Below are 20,304 nucleotides of genomic sequence, written 5' to 3' on the forward strand. Positions count from 1 at the left end.
GCCTTCGGCTCAGGTCATGATCTCAGGGTCCTGGGATTGAGTCCCGCATCAGGCTCTCTGCTCAGCAGGGAGCCTGCTTCCTCCTCTCCTCTCTCTGCCTGCCTCTTTGCCTACTTGTGATCTCTCTCTGTCAAATAAATAAATAAATAATCTTAAAAAAAAAAAAAAAAGGAAAAGAAAATACTGATGAGGCTTATGCTGATGTTAGATGAAAATGTCAGAACCTCAGGCTTCTAAGGATCTGTGGTTCAAGCCAGAACCAGAATCCAGACACCAACAGTTATTTATGGTTTACCATTTTATTGTTTCTCCTTTTATCAAAACCTGTCACAGCTGGGGACCAAGAGGAAGTAAAAAAAATTGCCACAAATATTCCCCCTTGTCCCCTAGTTAGTCCTCCCCCACCCCCCTCCAGGGCTTCGGGCCAACCCTGGGCACACATGATCATCTCCCCCACCCCCCTCAGTCTTCTCCCAGCAATAAATACAGGTGACCGTGATTCGATGAAACCACAACCAATTTCTCCATCTTGAATGCCCCCCAAGGGGACAAAACGGGGGCAAAAGAAGTTTAATGCCCATCCCCTCTTTAAGGAAGAGTGTAAACTTCTTTCCCCCAAGGGACGGGGGGAATAGAACTGCCCCCGTCAGAACTGCAGCAGCTCTAGAAGCAATCAGGGAGAGGAAAGGTTGGGGCGACAGCCAAGAGGATGTTCTCCAGCAACCTCACTCCTTTGATCCATTCATCCCTTATCAGGTAAGGGGTGGTCCCAGTGTATCAGTGGGGCATAAAAAGGGGAGGGCTGACAGAGAAGAAGCGGGAGAAAGAAATAAAAGGAGGGAAAAGCAGTTTGGTGGGAAGGGAAGAGGAAGGAGAAAAGGAACCCTAAAGCTCACTGCCCTCCTGTTCTTCCAAGAAACGGCATCAACACCATCAAGAGGTATGAATGAAGAGGGTCTAGGAGATTCAGGGCCCCCAAAAGAAAGGAAAAAGAAGGGAAAGCAAGGGCCTCATGGTCCCCAGGTCTTCACAGGTGAATGTGCTCCAGTTAGAGCAACAGACTGTTGGGAGGTGATGCGAGACTTGTCGTCAGCAGGGTGGCAGAGGTCAGGAGGTCACAGGAGGAATTCAGAGCCCAGGGACAGCTTCTCATCCTGCCTGGATGTTGGCAGAATCTGAGTCTTCAGATAAGAAAGGTGAAGTCTGGGGAGGGTCAAACTCCACGGCAGAAGGAAGAAGAACTCTCATCACCACTGCGCCCCTCCCGCCCCGCAACAGCCCTTGCCCTATCGCAGGTGAATACTCCAGTCAGACGCCACGCTGACGCCAGGCTTGCGCAGGACCAACACCGAGGTCTCGGGGTCATGCTGGAAGGACAGGCGGCTTTCAGGAGATCCTGTCGGGAGAAAAAAGCAAGTGTTCCATGGTCACGGCAACAGCTACGGCACAGCAACTATTTACCCACAGGCAAGGTGTCCCCAGCCCTGCCCCTACTTCCCCTCTTTCCCCACCCTGGGGGCTAGGCTCACCCTCACCTTTTGTCTGGAGTACCACGGCTGCTGGCTTCCCAGCCCCTATTATCACCACTCGCTCAATCCAGATTGGTGTCTCAAAGTGGCCTTTGGGGTCTGCTGAGCTAGAGGGAACAAGAACAGATGCCAGTCAGGGAACAAAAACAGATGCCAGTCAAGGATGAGACCCGAGAGCAGGATCCTATTTAAGAAAAGAGCACAGGGCACTGTGAGCATCCCCGAGGCTACCACAGACAAATGAGCGCTTCATTACCTGGAGACCAGGCTGTTGCCAGAGAATGAGAACCGACGCAGCAGGAACTCCTGGCGAGTCTGATAATTGAATGTATGCCCATCATCTAGAAAGAGCTCTCCTTGGGCTGTACCCTGAACAGGAAATGGGATAGGAAGAGCCTGAGCCCAAGGGGGAAGGAGGGGCGCTCCCCCGGGGACTGAATCCCAGGGAGGCATGCAGAGGGCTGAGGGGCTCCCTGCCCACGCACTCACCTGGGGACTGAGAGCAACGAAAAGGGTGATGGGGTCATCCTTCATGCAGTCAGAAGAGCGCCGCACTCGCATCCACCGAGGGATAATTGTCCCTCCACGCTGGAACACGGGGATCTAGGGCGAGAACAGGGGAAGAAGCTGCCCCACTGTCCAGGCTTGGGCCCAGCAGTGTCTTTTGCTCTTGCCCATCTGTGCCCATTTAGGTAGCAGACCCCAAAGCACACACTCTCCCCTTCTCGAAACTGACAGGCAGACGGAGCTGGCAGCTGGGCCAGGCATACTCACAGTGTTCAGGGTTACAGGTAGGTACAGGGTCTGGGGACCGTAATGCTTCTGGTAGCTCTGAATGTCATACCACACCTGCGGATGGCAAAAGACATACTAGGTCACTGCACAGGGCCCCCATTCTATTTACTCTCCTTGCCCTTCACCACCTTTCTCCACCACACCCTTTCTCCCTTAACTCACCTCCCCTTGGCCAGGCAGATACACCTGCACGCCATGAGCCCCGGAGTCTGATACAGGGTGAACCAATAATGCATCCCCTAAAACACACCAGAATCCTCTGTGAACTGAGGGGACCAGTTCCCAGGTAGGGAGCACCAAAACACCTGCTGTCTTGCGCCACCGGCTTCACTCACTCCTCCCTCCCTGGGCACCCACAGACCTCTCCCACAGGGGCTTACTTCTTCTCAGCCCTATCCCAACCCACCAGCAATGGTCCCCTCCATTTCTCACCAAGCAGGAACTGATCATCTATACTGAAGGTGGTCACATCCTGAGGATAATGCACCCACAGGGGCCTAGGAAGGAAGCAAGACAAGAAGGGAAGACACCTGCTGTCCTGGCAGAGGTCAAAGATGCTACCCCAGGAACTGGAGATAAGAATGGCACAGGGTGGGGTGCCTGGGTGGCTCGGTGGGTTAAAGCCTCTGCCTTTGGCTCGGGTCATGATCTCAGGGTCCTGGGATGGAGCTCCACATAGGGCTTTCTGCTCAGCAGGGGGCCTGCTTCCTCCTTTCTCTCTGCCTGTTTCTCTGCCTACTTGTGATTTCTGTCAAATAAATAAATAAAATCTTAAAAAAAAAAAAAAACAAACAAGCCAGGAGCTTGCAGCCAGACAGCCCAACTGTGCCGTAGGCCTTAGCTATGCAACCTACCCTTGACCGTTGAACTTCCTCACCCATCTCCTTGCCTCCTCCTCCCCTGCCCCCTCCTGAAACTATTCCACACAGCAACTTTCCAGTGGCCATTGCATCATCCTGGATCACACTGAATTTTCGTCTCCTAGGTCATGTCCTACCTCTCCCTCTGGTTCTTTACCCTGAGTCACACTGGTCTTTCTATCCCTGGAACAACAAACTCATTTCCACTTTAGAATGTCTGCGCCTGAAGTCTCCTGTGCTGGGATTTTCCTCCGCCAGATCACAAAAGTCCATCTACCTCATTAATCAGACCTCACCTCCCATGCCCTTCCCCTACCCCTTTTTTTAAGAATGCCCCACACCCAGCGTGGAGCCCAACATGGGGCTTCAACTCATGACCCTGAGATCAAGACCTGAGCTGAGATCAAGAGTCAGACTCAACCCAACGAGCCACCCAGGTGCCGCTCACACATCCTTCTTCTTAAAAAAGCTATCTGTAGAACCAAATTCCATTACCCTATTCAAAAAGCCTATCACTGCTGGCAATTTTCTTATTTGCTTATTTGTGTACTTTTCTGTCTGCTTTACTCCCAAGGATGGAAGGATACTTGTCGGCCCAGTTTCAGGCACTGGGGAGAGCGATGATGATGCCCAGCAGCAATGTTTACTGCCACTCATCCCCATTAGTCTCTTCTTACTCTTGACCTTGAAACTAGAATTTCTTTCCTTTACGAGGCCCTGGTGAGTGGTGAAAGAGGCCCATAGATGGAGCCCAGTCCCCACTGTCCCTCAGCCACCTCAGCCCACTCCACAAAGACACAGTTGGCTGCCTCACCTCATGACGGGAATGCCTTCACGATGGGCCTGATAGAAGAGGGTGTACCAGAAGGGCAGCAAGGAGTACCGCTGGCCCAAGGCATCTCGGACGATGTCATGGTACTGAGCTGGTAAGAGCCAGGGCTCTCGCCGCCCAGTGTCCAAGTGTGCATGTGCCCGGAAGAACGGCTGGTAGGCACCCATCTGGTACCAGCGCACAAGCAGCTCTGGTTCTGGATTTTTGAAGAAACCGCCCACGTCCGCTGGGAGAGGGGAGGGAGGAAATAGGTTGGAAAAGAGGGCTGCTACCTAAGGAGCTCCCCCGGGCCCCAATCTAGACTCTCAGGTCTCTGTTCACGCCTGGGTTCTGTGCCCTCTACCTGGCTCCTCTCCCCCCAAACCAAGACCCCCAATTCCGCCCCCTCTCACCTCCACAGAAGGAAAGTCCCACCAGCCCCAAGCTGAGACACATAGGAATAGAGATCTTCAAATGGTCCCACTCAGCAGTGTTGTCCCCAGTCCACACAGCTCCTAAGGAAGAGGAGGGAGATGGAGGTTGCAAGCAGTGGGGAAGCTCCGCTTTTCCTACAGCCAACTCCTCTGACCTGCCACCTCTGTTCTAGGGCCCCCAGGGCCCTGCCCCAGATGGCAGAATTCACAATAGCACTCGAAAGGGGACTGGACCTTCCCCTCCCCAGATCCCCTTAAAGTGCACAGGTGCAGGGGACTGGCCCCCAGCTGCTCTCAGACAGCCACATGGACAGATTTCTCAGAGAAGCAGGCCTTGGTGCACCACTCCTCCGATCTGCCCTTCACGCCCCCTCTGTCACAGCTCTATTCTCCAAATCTTACCAAAGCGCTGGGAGCCCGCGAAGAAAGCCCTGCTTAGGACAAAGGGGCGCTCCAGGCCCCCAGAGCGCAGCACCAGCCCGTCTGCCGTTGCCATGTGCTGGATGGAGACAGCAGAGGAGGGGCAGTGAGGACTAAACGCCTGCTGTCATGTCCATTCCCCAGCCCTCAGGCTCTCCTTGCTCGGCCTCTTACCACGTAGAAGCCATAGATGTTATGGACATCTCGGTGCTCCCAGCCCCCATAATGCTGGGCATCCTTAAGCATAGTAACCTCAGGACCATTGAACACAGATGGTTCGTTCATATCATTCCAAACATAGAGGTTGGGAGCTGAGCCCTAGGTACACGAGGCAGAAAATGGGGGCAGAAGGACAGAGAAGAGGAAAAAGATAAACTGTGAGAGCAGAGCACGCCTAGGAATCCAAAAAGTATTTCTCAGGGTCCTATGAGGAACAAGAAGGCCTCCTGAAAAATATAAGCAGCCAGGGGCGCCTGGGGGCTCAATCAGTTAAGCACCAACTCTTGGTATTGGCTCAGGTCACAATCTCAGGATGGTGGGGGTCAAGTCTGGTGTTAGGCTCTGGCCTCAGCGGGGAGTCTGCTTCTTTCCCTCTCTCTCGGTCCCTTCCCCAACCCCCCACTCCCACACATACTCTCTCTCTAATAAATACATCTTAAAAAAAAACACAAAACAAAACAGAGAACCAACCAGAGCAGGGCTGGCCGGCAGAGAATGACGGTCTCAAGGAGGTGGAGTGGGAAGGACAGATGCAGGTAGAGGAGGGGCTGCCGTACCTCATAGTTGTCAAAGCTGAACATGTTGGCCCACCAGGCCCTCATTGTAGGATTGGTAAAATCAGGATAACCAGCGGCACCTGGGACAAGTTAGGGTAGCTGTCAACCTCCGCGGGGCAGACTGGTGGCCATCCCACCTTCCCGGTCTCACAAAAGCCTCTCCCTCAATTCTGGGCCCACCTACCTGGCCAGCACCAGCCCTCGTAGTCAGAGCCATCCCGGGTTTTAACATACAGACCCTGGCTCTGCAACTCTTCATGTACACGGTAGCCAGAATCCACCTTGATGTGGGGGTCCACAATGGCCACCAGCTGCAGGCAAGGAACAGGGATGCTCAGAGCTCTCCAGGGCTGCTGTGCCTGAGGAGACCGAGCATGGCCACAGCCCTCTTACCTTCCGCCTCTTGGAGGCCAAGTGTTCCAGCATGGTAAGGGGTTGGGGGAAACGGCTGGGGTCCCAGGTGAAGTACCGCTTGCCATCAGCATGCTCGATGTCCAGCCAAATGACATCGCAGGGCAGGTTGTGGTCATCGAAGCCCTGATCGACTTCCAACACATCAGCCTCGTCCCGGTAGTTCCAGCGGCTCTGGTGGTAGCCGAGGGAGAAGAGCGGGGGCAATGCCTGGGTCCCTGCAGGCACGGGGGTCACAGTGGGGTCAGGCCCAACCTGGGCCACTGGAACACCCAGAAAGGAAGGGAGGCTTGTCGATGAGACAGAGTGTGAAGGGTGCTGGGCTAGGAAGTAGGCTGAGGCACAGAACTTTTGAAAAGTGGAGTCATCCTCTCTAGAAGACAGGGCCAGCAGAGGAGGCTGCAGGCTGGCAGAGAGGGGACGCACGTACCTGTGAGACTGGCATACTGCCGGAACACATCAAAGGCAGAGGGCCCGAGCAGCAGGAAGACATCAATGATGCCGCTCTCCGACATCCAGCGGACATCCGTCTGCGGAGTCTCTCCGGAGCCTTGCAGGTAGTCTAGCATCTTCCCAAACAGGGTCTACAGAGGAGACCAGACACACAGATCTGACACCCACCCTCTTCGTCCCTGACCCAGAGACAAAGCAGCAGTGTTCTCTTCAGAGTCCTCACACAGCGGGGTCCTAAGGAGTCACTCTGGGCTGAGATTAGATATCATCTCCTCAGGGAGGCTTTTCTGGACCACGCCATCTAAAACAGCACTGTCTCCGTCCCCACCACCTGGCCGCTGCATCTCCTTCTCAACACTTACCACTGCAGAACTCACCCCACTTTCTCACCTGTGTTAACATCTGTCCTCCACCCTGAGAGCGAGAACATTTCCTACCCCAACAGCAATATAACCCCAGCACCTACCAGAGTGTCTAGTACATGACGTATGGTCACTAACAAATGCACTGACAATAAATGCAGAAGGAGCAATACCTTCTCCACGAGCATGTGTTTTCTGGGAAGGGCCAGGGAACTCAAATGCTGCTCCCAAGGCTCAGGGCCCCTTCTCCCACTCAGTCCCTAAACAGGGATCCCCAGGAGCCTCTTCAAAGTAAATTCCCATAGCACACCCACTGTCTCAGGCCTGAACACGTGCTCCCCGCCTGCGTGCTCACCTTCCCTGCGGTGTTGGACGATATGTCAACCCAGGTCTCCGCGGCATTGAGCCAGAAGATGCCCAGGTCCCGATGAGGGCTGTGTGCCAGGAGCACAGGCACAGACCCATACAGGGCCATGGGGTTGTAGAGCTCATACTGGAATACATCCAAATTGTAGAGGCGATATGGCTCCCCACCCCTGCAGGCAGACAGACAGACTGGCCCTAGGCTGTGGCACCCACAACTTCCACCCCACAGATACAGAGTGATAAGAACTGGCCCCCTGCCCTTTCTCAAACCTTTCTCAAACAAGAATTTTTCTTTAAGGTTTTATTTCTGAGGGAGAGTGTGCATAAGCACACTCCATTGGGAGGGGCAAAGGAAGAGGGAGAAGCAGAGTCCCTACTGAGCAGCAAGCCTGACGTGGGGCTTGATCCCAGGACGCTGGCATCACGACCTAAGCCGAAGGCAGACGCTTAACCAACTGAGCCACCCAGGCGCCCCTCAAAGGAGAATTTTCTGATCACCAAAGGTGATCTGGCCTCAGGAATTGATCCATGCTTGTCTGGAGCGTCCAAACTGCATGGATACCACTCCATAGCCCTAACGCCCAACCCCTCTTTCCCGCCCCCATTTCTTGATGTCACCATGGGACTTACTCAGTGACCTTTAACCTCAGGCTGTCTGCATGCTCAGGGATCCCATACACATGCTCCATGCCTGGCAGAGAGAAGTCTAAACCCACAGACGTGGGGCCTGGAGGGAAAGCAAAAGATGGGCTCCAGAGCTTCTGTTTGACAACGAGTCCTTGCATCCCTGCCCAAGGCTCTCCCAGTCCCTCACCATATGGCTTGCTGTCAGAGTGAGTTTTGAATGTCTCCTCCCAGGCTCCTGGCTCATCTTTCTCTGCCTTCCCCTGGGTCTCCTCTGGCTGTGAGGAGGAAAGCAGAGTACCTCCAATCACACACTAGCTCTCTCTTCCCCCGCCCTCTTCTAAATCTCATCCCCAGTGGGGAGACTGAGCTCAAGTTTCCTGGGGGCCTTTCCCCTCCAACCTCCCAGCCAGCCCTGTGCCCAACAACCCAGCCCACTGACTTGCCTTGTCACCATCCCCAGGTGCTTCCTCCGGCTGGGCCCCACCGCCCTCCGCTGGGTCTTTTGATCCTTGCCTGGAAGGTAGGAGAGCTGTCTGCTCCAATCCAGAGGGGGCAGGGACGAGGGGCTAGTGGAAGGAGGGGTAAGGGAATAGAGAGCCAAGGGTCCAAAGGAACGAAGGCATTGGAGGAAGGGACTGAATGTTAAAGCTTGGCAGGGAACCCCAGTGAGCAGATCAATATGCAAAGGACGGGGAGAGAAATGAGAAAGGGAAATGATTAATGCCACCAGGAGGTGCCTGCCACACACAGGACTCAATCCCCAGCCTCTGCCTGCGTTCCAGAAGAGATAGCAGGATGGTTCAAGTGCCTGGACTGGGAATGCCAGTGCTGGCTCTGCAGCCTCTGAGAGAACCTGGCCCCAGCGACTCTCACTGGACCTCAGCCTCTTGGCCAGACACCAGGGTTTTACAAAAGCAAGTGGGTCATACCACGGTCAAGCCTCTACAGATATATGCAGGGACTCAAACAAGAGGTTCTGCCGAAGAATGTTTTCAAGGGCAGCTGGCAAGCAGTTCCACCTAGAGCCTCAGTGCACCCCCACTAAGAGCCAGAAACCCCAGCATTGGGCAGCATCTCTCCACCCCATCACAAATCAAGAAGCTCCCTACACTCCTTAAGGACTTCCAGCATTTCATCTTCCTTCTCCCAGGGGGCTCCCAGCCAGGGGACCAGGGACCAGATACCACGTATCTGGAGAAAGAAGGGTGAGTGAAGGGCAGGGTATAGAAAGGTCTAGGGCACCTTCCCCTGGGGGCCAGAGTGAAGGGTGGGTAAGGGCAGAGGAACAGATACAGTACCAGAGGCCATGGATTTACCTAGAGAAAAGGTTCTTGATCTTATCCCAAATGCTACCGAGCGTGAGACTAACTTTATCCGAGAAACTGGGGCAGGAGGAAATGGGTAGGGAAGGGGAAAAGGAGGTACAAAACCAACACAAAAACAGAAACATAAAAGTGAGTTTCAGTCGACAAACTTCCAGAGATGGGGGGATGGGGCAGAAAAGAAACAAAACAAAACAAAACAAAACAAAAAGGAAGAAAATAAACCTGGGAAATGTGATGGTGTGAAAAGGGGAAGAGGGAAAGGCAGACCCAGGCAGGCCTCCCAGAGGTGGTGCCCAGAGTACAGCTCAGGGACAAAGGTGACTTGCCTCCTGGTCTGTACAGGAAACGGAGAAAACCGCGACCTGGGTCTGCTTCCTACCCTCCCTGACAGCAGCTTCTCCCAGCCTCAGCCCCAGCCCCTACCTCGCGGTCCTGCCACCCTGTCTCCTCCCAGGGACCCAGTGCCAAATCCACCACACCCCTGGGCGCTGGCCTACTAGGTCCTCTCCAGTCCCAACCCCTGTACTCACGGGACCCTGGGGGCCCTCTGGTGCTCAAAAGCCAAGAGTCCTCGGGCATTGACACTAAGCAGAAGACTGCGGTCCTCTAACAGGTCCAGGCGGAATGGCCGTGCTGTCAAGATGATTTTATAGGGTCCCTCAGCCACGGTGAGCTCTACACTGTTTTCATCACGGCCAGAGACAGAAAGCCTAGGAAAGAGATCGAAAGGGATAAAAAGAAGCACAAAGAGCCAAGAGTAGTGATGACACTTTCAGACGGTGGGGAGGGGGACAGTGCCAGGGGCAGACAGATTCACCAAAGGAACGAAGAAGAGCCTGGCAGTGGACCCAAGCATACTTAGAACTTTGAAATGTAACAGAGGCAGCATGGCAGTTGGGGGAGGAAAGGAGGACTATTCAATAGCGAAGTCAGAAAAATAAATTTAGATTAGGAAAAAAAATGGTACCTAATTCCTACCTCATACCAGATATAAGTAACTACTCCAGACAGATTACGACTTAACATTTTAAGGTAAGATTTTTTTAATTTTTTTTTTTAAGATTTTATTTATTTATCTGACAGACAAAGACCACAAGTACGCAGAGAGGCAGGCAGAGAGAGAGGAGGAAGCAGGCTCCCTGCTGAGCAGAGAGCCCGATGTAGGGCTCGATCCCAAGATCCTGAGACCAGGACCTGAGCCAAAGGCAGAGGCCTTAACCCACTGAGGCACCCAGGCGCCCCTTTTTTTTCTTTTTTAAGTAATCTCTACACCCAACATGGGGCTCAAACCCATGACCCTGAGAACAAGAGTCACATGTTCTAAGGACTGAGCCAGGCAGGCGTCCCTAAAGTAAGATATTTAAAAAATAACCTGGAAATAGAGAAGAATTATTTAAACACAACTTAGAAGGGTGCCTGGATGGCTCAGTCAGTTAAGCATCTGCCTTCGGCTCAGGTCATGATCCCTAGGTCCTGGGATTGAGCCCCACATCAGGCTCCCTGCTCAGCAGGGAGCCTGCTTCTACCTCTCCCTATGCCTGCAGCTCCCCCTGCTTGTCCTCTCTGTCAAATAACTAAAAATCTTTTTAAAAATTATACAGGGGCACCTGGGCGGCTCAGTGGGTTAATTCTCTGCCTTCGTCTTGGGTCATGATCCCAGGGTCCTGGGATCGAGCCCCACACCGGGCTCTCTGCTCAGTGGGGAGCTCCCCTCTCTCTGCCTGTCTCTCTGCCTACTTGTGATCTCTGTCAAATAAATAAATAAAATGTTTTAAAAAAAAAAAAAAACAAGTGAATGATAACTTTAGAATAATAATCACCTCTGGGGGCCGTCAGGGCCACATGATAATGAGAAGTATATGATTGGGTTGGGTAAAGGGTATACAGGGAAGGTTTATCATATCATATTCTAAATTAAGTACTTAATAGAGAGCCATGCATGGGGCCCTGGGCTGGCTCGGCTGGCAGAGCATGCGACTCTTAACCTCGAGGCTGTTGGGTTTGAGCCCCCCCGTTGGGTGCAGAGATTACTAATAAATAAATAAATAAACTTAAAAGAGAGAGAGAGAGAGGGAACCCCATGCATGGAATACTCATTATGACACTGTGTCGTGACTCAAGAATTTGAGGAACCGTATCAAGACTATCTGAAGAAAAAGAAAGAAAAAGAGAAAACATAAGGGGAAGGGAAAGGACAGGAGGAACCAACCACACAGACACTGACGCCAGAGGGCAAGAAATGGGGCCTTGTTTATTTACTTTTGCATCGCCAGCCCCTAGCCCAGGCCTGGCACAAAGCTGGAAGCAGTATCTGTCTGCACAATGAAAGAAGAAAAAGGGCAGAAAAGAAAATGCATGTAACAAAGCGAGAAACAGAGCAAGGTTAGGAGAGTGGCAAGGATACTAGAGAGCTGCTATCCCAAAGTGGGGGGGATAAAAATATCAGCCAAACACAGATTCATCGGGAAGGAGAAAAGGACCGTGGAAATGCACAGGTTTCTCAAGAAAAATTTACCGAGATGTCGGGGGATCAGCCACCAATACATCTGACACCCGGTATCGGGGCCGCCGGGGCTCCAGCTCATCAATCCTTATCCGGGTCATGTTCTTTTGAAGCCCCTGGAGCTCCAGCACCAGCACTACCTGTGAGGGTAGAGGTTTGGATCTGGAGAAGGGAGAGGGCTACACCAGAATGCCCTCTGACGCGACTCCCTCCTGAGGGGGTCCCCTCACCTAAGGGACCTGAGATCTGAATTCCTCAGAAAATCCCAAGATGGCTGGGACAGGATGTTGGCTATAGGTTCACCTCTGACAAATTACCCCTTAGCAAGCGTTTCCCCACCCCCACCAGACTCCTCCTTTTCTTCCCTGACCTTGGTAGCCTCGTTGATTAGGCGGACTGTGAGGCCATCGGGACCAAGCTGTAGAGAGTCCAGCAAGGCTCGGTATGGAGAAAGGCCTGGCCGTATGCTTCGTTGCCTCCTGCCAAGTGAAATGGGAAGGAAGGTTCCCCAATGTTCCTTGGTCCCTCTACCACCTGTAGTGTTCCCAGGCTACCCCCCACCTGCCACAGCACCTCCCACAGTACCGTATTTTCCACCCCACTCTCCAAGAAATATCATACTTGCAGAAGGAACTCTCTTCACAGGTCTTAAAGTTGCTTCTATCCACAGCAAGGGTAACTCCCAGGCAGACCCCTAAACAAGCAAGTACCAAACCTGCCCCAGACCTACGGAGGAAAAAGACAAAGAGGGAACAATCAGCACAGAGGTCAGAAAAGGCCCCACCTTCACAGGGAAAGGCCCCTTCCCACCACAACCCTAAAGGGGGAGAGAAATATAAGGAGTCTGGTTAACTAGAAGAAAAGGCAGCGTGGACATGGGGTGAAGTGTCAGGCCTGAGGAGTTGGCTCGCTCACACCTTCCCTTCAAAAGGCAGAGGAAGTGGACACAGGATCTTTGGCCTTCAGAGGCCCTGGTATTGACTCTGGTTACATCAGCTTCTCAGAGGAAAGGAGCAGTAACAGCCAGTCCCAGGGGAAGTGGTGGCACCATGTGAGGAACAGAGAAACAAAGCCAGCCATGCCTTTCCACGGGCAAGGCATTAGGTGGAGCTATAGTGGAAAAGTTAAAGATGTACCCTCAGCTGGCCTGTGGTCAGCTAGAATACCTAGAATCCCAATATCCCTAGCACCCTCGGCATCCTACTGCTAGATCTTCAAAGTCAGTCACCACTACTGGGTAGCCATAGCCACATGTATTGAATCCTAACATATCCCCAGGGACCAGACTAACTGCCTATATCATCAGTTTTCAACTCTCCCTATAGTTTTTAAAAGTATCAGTCTCAACCCAGAGATTCTGATCGAACTGATACAAACAGGGGCCTGGGCATCAGTTTTGAAAATCTCCTCAAACAATACTAATGGGTGACCATCATTCAAAACTTCTTCTTGATACACACTACCTCTTTTTCATTTCTTTCGTTGTTTACTTGGTGAATGTAGGGTTAGAGTTTTACCCAGATGGGAAAATTGAAGCATAAAAGGTTCAATAATCCATCCAAAACTAAACTGCTAATAAGGGGTGAAACTGGGATCAAACTCAGCTCTGCCTCACTCTGGGGCCCAAGTACTTCATGATACACAATACAGCACACCACCTACCAGCAGGGCCTGCCTCATTGAGGACCATTACCCCAAGGTTACCACAGACTGTCACTTCCCCCAACGTCCTATCAAATGACAGACAAAGTACTAATTGACCTATTTAAGCAAGTTAGTTTGAAAGGCATGTTCATCCATTCTCAGTAAATCCGAAACAGAGGTCCTCAAACTTCACTGTTAAGAATTAACTGCAGTGTTTAGTAAATGTAGATTCCCAAATCCGGGGGCGGAATCTGCATTTTAAACATGCTTTTCCAGCAACAGATGTGGGTTGTCCAGGAGCACACTCTTAAATGTGTGTCCCAAGTAGGAAGAGAAAACAAACACAGGCTTCTCTTAAAATCTTAAAACTTTGCAAACTGTTAACAAGGTAACTAAAGACTATATATACATTGTATCCAGCATTAGCCTCAATATGTTTGACAGCTAAAGGTAAGGAAAATCACCAGAAAGGAGATGGCAGAACACAGTCCTCCAGTTCCAGAAGAATGTGAAAAGCAATGCAGGACACACAGAAAAGTGAGAACACCAGGCACTGTCTTTTGAAAGGCCAAGCAGGAATAATTAGAATCAAAAGAAAAAGAAATGCTACAAGAAAACTCAACAGCTAAGCTTATGGCCCAGGTCCTGAGGAGTGACCGCAGCAGGCACCCTGCACCACTGACCCCATGTCCACTTGCCCAAAGCGGCAGTAATCGTAAGTACTGTGAGTTAAATACCCTCTGGAGTTCTAGTTACACAATCTATGCAATGGGCTTGGGAGAAATGCCAATGAGGTTAGGATTTCTAAAAGCTCTTTTCAGAAGTGACCTGTTGGAAGGCCCTAGGAACTCAGAAATGCCTCGAACGCCCCAAAGCAAGAGGTGGTCACAAGCCAAAGTCAGGAATGAGCCGCAGGGTAAGGTGCACCCGTTTATTGTTTCAGATCACAGACTTCAAAAAGTTGAGTTTACAGTCCAATCTTTTTTTTCACTGCTGGTCACAGGACAGGCCTCTCCCACCCCAGTACATCCGTTATGTCCAGGTAAACGCTTTGTGGCGTTGGTGATTGTTTCGAACCGTTTTGTTTTTTTTTTTCGGTAATAGAAACTCGAGATCACAGACCAAAACATTCGATTGCCATGTTGTGTTTGAGCACCATCATCCAGAGAGACCGTGAACTTACGGGATCCTGCCCCAGCCGTGCCCAGCGACCGTGAACACCGAAAAAGCTAGGGTTGGTGTCCATGTGAAGACAAGGGCAGGGCAGGGTCCGGGGCTCTGGGGTGGGGGTGGGGGGCGCGTAGGGCAAGAAGGGTAGTGCAGGCGGGACAGCAGTCCGCGGTGTTTCCCGGATGAGGGGCCCGAAGGACAGTGGGCTGCGTTCCCAGAGGCCCTGTCGCGTCTAGTCCCCGCCCGGATGGCCCCGCACACTGCAGGAAAGAGGCGGCAGCGTTAACCGCCGCGAGCCGCCAAGAGAAGGGGGCGGCTGAGAGCGGCCAAGGCCAAGAAGAGCGAACGGCTGCGGCCCTCATGAGCCGCCGGGCTGGAGCTGGGTGCCCCAGAAGCAAGGGCCCCCAGCGCCGCGCGGATCTACCGCGAGGAAACCGGGGGAGACTGAGGCCACCTCCAGGGGGACAAAAGGTGCTCACGAGGCCGGGGGGAGTAACAGAGTCTCAGGAGGACACACAGGAAGGAGAGATATGGGTTTGGGGGGACCTGGGGGCGTCCCGGGCGTGCCCCCGGGTTCCGGGCTCCTCACCGCCTCCTACGCGCCGCCACTGCCGCTACCGCCGCCATCTTGTGCCGGGTTTGCTCCTTGACCCCGAGCCTCTCCTCCCCCCCGCGCGCGTAGAGCCACGTATCTTAGTGCCCGCCCCTTCCGGCCCTCTGATTGGCCCAACCAGAGAGCGGCCGGGCGACTGTCCCATTGGCAGAGCGCACACAATAAACGCCCGCGTCAGGCGGGCCCAAGGGCGTGGCTTGCGGGCGGGGGGTGGGATTGTCCAGAGCCAGGCGCTGTCCGACTTTACCAGCTCTAAGCATCAGACAGAGGCACTGGACTCTGCTTTTCTCAACTCGGCAAATTTTATTTAGAAAAAAAAGTGGGGGAGGAAAAAAGTGACAGCGCTCTTTAGCCTAGGGTTTTAGAAGAGAAACCTCCACCTTTCTGCAGCACCTTAGCCCATCTCTCTCACTGCTCAACCTCCCTTGGCTTCCGAAGCTTGGAAAAGGCTATGTCCCCTGCCGAAGGAGAGTGGACGGCGAAGGTGCCTGAAAACGGCCAGAGAAAAGGCCCAGGCGGTCAATGTTGCGGTGGAGGACACTGTGCAGCACAGCAAGATGAGGTCCACCCTCACCGCCACCCTCCCTGGAGAAGTCCCGGATGAAGCGGCCACGCTCTGACTGGAAGATGAACTTCTGGGGCAATGGTCCATGCTCCCGGAGAAAGCCCCAGACACTGAGCAGCAGCAGACGCACTTCAAAAGGTGCCAGCTGGCTAAATACCTCGTGCATATTACCCAGGGCTGGTGGCAGGAGGCTTCCCTCTGCCATGACAGCTACCAGGGTGCAGGATGCTTCCAGGTGCCAGGGAGAGTGAGCTGTATCAGGGTGGCGAGAGGCTTCCCAATGACCCAGAAGGGCGGCTAGTAGCCCCCGCAGGAGCACGGAGCAGTAGCAGAGGGCTGGGGGAGCAGCGGCTACCAGCTTCAACAGCTCAAAGAGCAGGGGCTGTTCCCGGAAGCGACGGCCAATGCGGAGATCCCGCTCCACTGTGGCCCTGGCATGCTCCTCAGGGGGCCAGGCCAGCTCAGCACCAGCTGCATCAGGACACACGCTCTCCACCAAGGTCACTGCCACTGCTTTGGCTGCCTCCGGGCTCAGGGTGGGAGCCCCCCAGCAGCCCCCACATTCAGTACCCCCAGGTGCACTACAGCAGTGCACCAGGAGGCTGAGCAGGCTCTGGGTGTTATAGCTCACTTCCTGCTGATTGCGCGACTGGACAAACTTCGGTGGCTTTAGGCCACGACCTATGACTCCAGCATGGAAAACTGACCAAATCCCTCCAGGCCCTGGCACAGCTGCAGTGTGCCGCCGGTTTGTGTCCAACAGGGAGGCAGAGGCCAAAGGAGCGGAGACAACCGAAAGAGTCTCGTTGTCCCTATCCACTTCCCCTCCAAACAGTTCTGCGTTGCCCCGATGTAAGGCTCCCTCAACTAGCAGCTGCAAGACAGCCTTGAGCCCAGCTGGGGAGGTCTGAGAGAGGCGAGTAAGAAGCTGAGAGGCCGATGCCACACCTGGGGGGCCATGCAGCCTCAGAGAGGCAAAAAAGCGATGTACTCCAGCTCTCACCAGCCCCAGGAGTTGGGACGGGGACAGGGCTTCTTGAGGAAAGGGACAAATGGCCAGCAAGGAGGCAGCAGCTTCAGCTACTTCCTCCTCAGGATGTAGCAGGAGAGGAGCCAGGTCAGACAAATGGGCTGATGCAGACTCCCCAAACCGGGCCCCGAGGGCTGCAGGGCCCTCACCACCCTGCTGTTCCCACCCCACTAGCAGTGCCAAGTTACGCAGGAACCGGGCAGTGAAGGGAGGCTGCAGAGTCCCTGCATGTACCCGAGCCAGGCAGCTTCGGAAAGCCAGAGGCAGGAGGCCAGAGAGACTGACCACCAGCCCTGCATATAATTGGGTGGCCAGACTCAACTCTTCAGGGCTTCGGGCCCGGCTCAGGAGATGGCCCAAGGCCTCAGGTCCACAGCTAGGCCGAGTATAGACAGAGAGCAGGCCCAGGAGCTGGTGTTGCCAGAGAAAGCGCTTCCTCTCCAATCTTAACGTCTCTCCACACAGCTCTCCAACGTGGTTCCTTAGCGCATCTAGAAAGGGCACAGGGCGGGGGGGTGGGGGCGGGCCCAGCACCCCTTCCCCAGGAGACCCTCCCCGGTGATGAACCAGTTTTTGCAGGTGCAGCAGCAGCAGCTGGATCAGCCGGTCACAGGCCTCACGTACAGTGTCCGGCACAGCCAGGCCCTGGGTAGTAATGACTGAGGCAGGCATAGCTGTGTCCACCAGAAACTGCAAGAGGCGGTAGGCACCTGCCCCCGAGGCCTGGCTCACCAGGTGCACAGCCAGATTCAGCATGTTGTCCAGCTCCTCTCGGGGGAATCCCTGCAGGTGTTGCTGCAGCTGACTCAGTACAGCTGGGGGCTTAAGGCAGTCCACCAGCTCTCCAGAGACGGTGCCCAGCAAAGCTGGTGACATGACCGCCAGCTGCAGTAGGAAAGGAACTGTGGCCTGAAGGGACGGGTCACCACTCCGGCCCCCAGAGCCCCCTGCCAGGCTATCATGGAACATTCGAAGAAGCTCCCGGCGGATGCTGTCTCCGTGGCGGGAGGCCAGGTGCCCTAGGATGCCTACAACTGAGGCAATCTTGGGCACCCGTTTCTCCCCAGGGATAGCAGGAGATCCAGGGAACGGGTCTATAGAGGGGGTCTGAGAAGAGCTTCCACCACTGCCACCAGCTCCACCTCCAGCCCCACTGTGAACACAGAAATCCTTAAGGCCACAGGAGAGAACTCGGGAGATGATAGTGCCAGGAAAAGAGGAGCCAATATGGGCCACAACCCAGTCGAAGTGTGGGGAATGCTGGACAGAGGTATCCAGCAAGGCATCCACGCAGGCATCTGGGCAACTACCAATGAGAGCTGAGAGACACTGAACATAGATGTCCATTAATGTGCGGGTGGCCCGACAGCCCATCCACAGCTGCAGCAATTCGTTGAGAGAGCCAGTGGCATGGGGCACACGCTGGTGCTGGCCTGAGTATGTGCTGCTCAGCTGCCCCATGAGGTCAATGGACCATGCACTAATCACAGGTGCCCAGGCCTTCGGGTTGGCCCGGATAAACTCAGACAGCACCTGTTGTACTTCCTGCACCACATCTTCTAGACCAGGTCCCCCAGCTGGGACATGGGAGGGTGGGGGTGGACGGAGGTGAGGGGGGCCAGCCACAGGGCTTTCGTCCAGGGTAGCCAGGTGGGCCCGGACACTCTCATCAAAGACTCCTCGCAAGTGGTCAAGCACAGCAGCCCGAGCAGGTGGCAAAGAGCGTAGCAGGAGAAGACCACAGCGAGCATGTTCCCGGGCCGAGAGTTGGTGGCCCAGAATAGGGTCCACGCCAGTCAGAAAAGCCTTGATTTCCTGGGACAGCTCTTGAGCACTGGAAGGAAGCAAGAGAAGCAGACTTAGAGCGCTGCAAGATGTTAGACACATTACGTTCCCCCGTGAGATTTGATTTCTTTCCATGTAAAAGAGGGATAACTGTACCTCCTTCATAAGATAATGTACATGAAGTACTTAAGCACCGTATCAAGTTCACACTCATCACCCAATACTTTTCTTTCAATAATAATATCAATGCTAGGTAACTCATGTAAGGTACTCTCTTAGGAACTTTATATGAATTATTCCAATCCAGACAACAGCCCCAATAAGGTATGATCCCACTTTACAGATAAGAAACCCAAAGTTAAGTGATCAGATTATAAACTCCAAAAGGGTAGTAAGCATTTTTGTGCGCTTCAACATGGAATACCTTTCTATTGAGGCGCCTGGCATATGGGAAATACTCTGTTAAGTATTCACTGAATTGAGTAAATATATATTGTGTGGCTATAACATCTACTTTAAAAACACCTTTCCTGCTTGACTGCGCCCCCCAAAACACAAGCTCTTAAAGAAAATCCTAAGCTCAAACTTGTCCCTCATTAAGACTTCCTAGTACCTGTTTCTTCCCATATTCTGCAAGCCTCCTAAGCACCCACCACCTGAACAACACATCAACAACCACCTTCCAGGCATCTTCAGTGTGCCTAGGAATCATGGTGTCCCAGGATACAGACAACGTAATGCCTGCTTTTCAGCCCTTCCCCTCCCAAAACATATGGCTTCAGTCTTAGGCGTTCAGAAACCAGGGTTATGGGAAGAGGCAAAGTCCCCTTCCTCTTACTGCCTTTTCTGCCAAAGAAGACCGCATCCTCTAAGGGCTCATAGGGCTCCCACCATGCCCTCCTTCCTTAAATAAATAAACAAATAAACAAACCACCCTAAGGTGAGGGAGAGTAGCTTAGTTGGAGGGCAAGGTAAAGGCTAAAGGGAAACATTTTGTGGGTTTCCGGGCCTGGGTTTCCAGGGAGTCTCCATGAAGTCAGGGGACCCTGGGTTCTCTCGGGTCTAAAAGGGGTAGGACAGCTCGGTTCCCAAGCGTTCTGATATCCCCAACTCTTGGGAGAACAAGGCCGGAATCTGGGGTAACTACGCGTTAGGGTTTAGGATGAGGCAAGGCCAAGGTCTTAGGAGTGCGGGCACTGGAGCCCAGAGTTTTGGTGAGGCAGTCCCTGAGTTCTGGGAAGACCCGACCAGGAATCTCTGAGAACCCTGACGCGAGTTCTCGAGGTAGGATCCGGGTTTCTGCCGAGAAGGCTGGGGATCGGCGCAGGGCCGCGCGATGGGGGAAGATGCCAGGGGCTCTAACTACCTGAGCGGCGCGGGACCGTGGGTGGCCGGGGCAGGCCCGGGAGGCCCTGGGGCCCCGGGAGGGTCGCACAACGCGGACATCCCGGAGCCCTAGCCCGAGCCCGAGGCGGGAGCGGCGAAGCGCAGGCAGCGCATGCGCGCTGAGGGAAACCCGAAAGGAACCACCGATTAGGCTTCTCAGGAAAACCGGTCCGGCGACGTCCGCGACCCTCCTACATTGGTTCCGGACCACGTTCGGACCCCAGAGCGGGATCGCGACGGTGACAGCGAGAAGCTGACCCGGCTTCAACCAAGCTGTTTTACCCCCAAAGGGCGTTTAAGACACAAACTGAAGCTAGCTGCGGCTATTCCCAGTTGGATTTAATTATTTTGCCGAAAACTAAAAATGCAAAGTGTTCAACTCACGAGGTTTTAAAAAAATGAAGCACTAGGAACATTTCATCAATTAATAGTGATATTA

General features: G+C 53.6%; 2 protein-coding genes across 4 annotated transcripts; both read right to left on the minus strand.

Moving 5' to 3' along the window:
- Positions 1-283: 283 nt before the first annotated feature.
- Positions 284-15,181, minus strand: GANAB (glucosidase II alpha subunit). Of its 3 annotated transcripts, XM_004770289.3 has the most exons (25): positions 15,076-15,181; positions 12,294-12,398; positions 12,043-12,151; positions 11,685-11,812; positions 9,700-9,879; positions 9,161-9,226; positions 8,288-8,357; positions 8,032-8,119; positions 7,848-7,944; positions 7,207-7,387; positions 6,467-6,620; positions 6,019-6,254; positions 5,810-5,936; positions 5,626-5,705; positions 5,024-5,167; positions 4,832-4,928; positions 4,409-4,510; positions 3,999-4,242; positions 2,757-2,821; positions 2,487-2,563; positions 2,304-2,378; positions 2,019-2,132; positions 1,786-1,898; positions 1,536-1,636; positions 284-1,396 (listed from the first exon to the last, which is right to left on the minus strand). In XM_004770289.3, the coding sequence occupies exons 1-25, from the start codon at positions 15,111-15,113 to the stop codon at positions 1,287-1,289; spliced, it is 2,901 nt and encodes a 966-aa protein (XP_004770346.1). In that variant the 5' UTR covers positions 15,114-15,181; the 3' UTR covers positions 284-1,286. The 3 variants fall into 3 exon arrangements, 2 of the variants coding, with proteins under 2 accessions (XP_004770346.1, XP_004770347.1); XM_004770290.3 differs by lacking the exon at positions 9,161-9,226; XR_006601616.1 differs by lacking the exons at positions 284-1,396; positions 1,536-1,636; positions 1,786-1,898; positions 2,487-2,563 and having other exon boundaries at positions 2,058-2,132.
- Positions 15,182-15,382: 201 nt separating this feature from the next.
- Positions 15,383-19,993, minus strand: INTS5 (integrator complex subunit 5). The gene is made up of 2 exons (XM_004770288.3): positions 19,846-19,993; positions 15,383-18,528 (listed from the first exon to the last, which is right to left on the minus strand). The coding sequence occupies exons 1-2, from the start codon at positions 19,923-19,925 to the stop codon at positions 15,549-15,551; spliced, it is 3,060 nt and encodes a 1,019-aa protein (XP_004770345.1). The 5' UTR covers positions 19,926-19,993; the 3' UTR covers positions 15,383-15,548.
- Positions 19,994-20,304: the final 311 nt, after the last annotated feature.

The sequence above is a fragment of the Mustela putorius genome, unplaced genomic scaffold (assembly GCF_011764305.1).
Source record: "Mustela putorius furo isolate JIRA1106 unplaced genomic scaffold, ASM1176430v1.1 tig00000127_pilon_pilon_pilon, whole genome shotgun sequence".
NCBI lineage: Eukaryota > Metazoa > Chordata > Mammalia > Carnivora > Mustelidae > Mustela > Mustela putorius.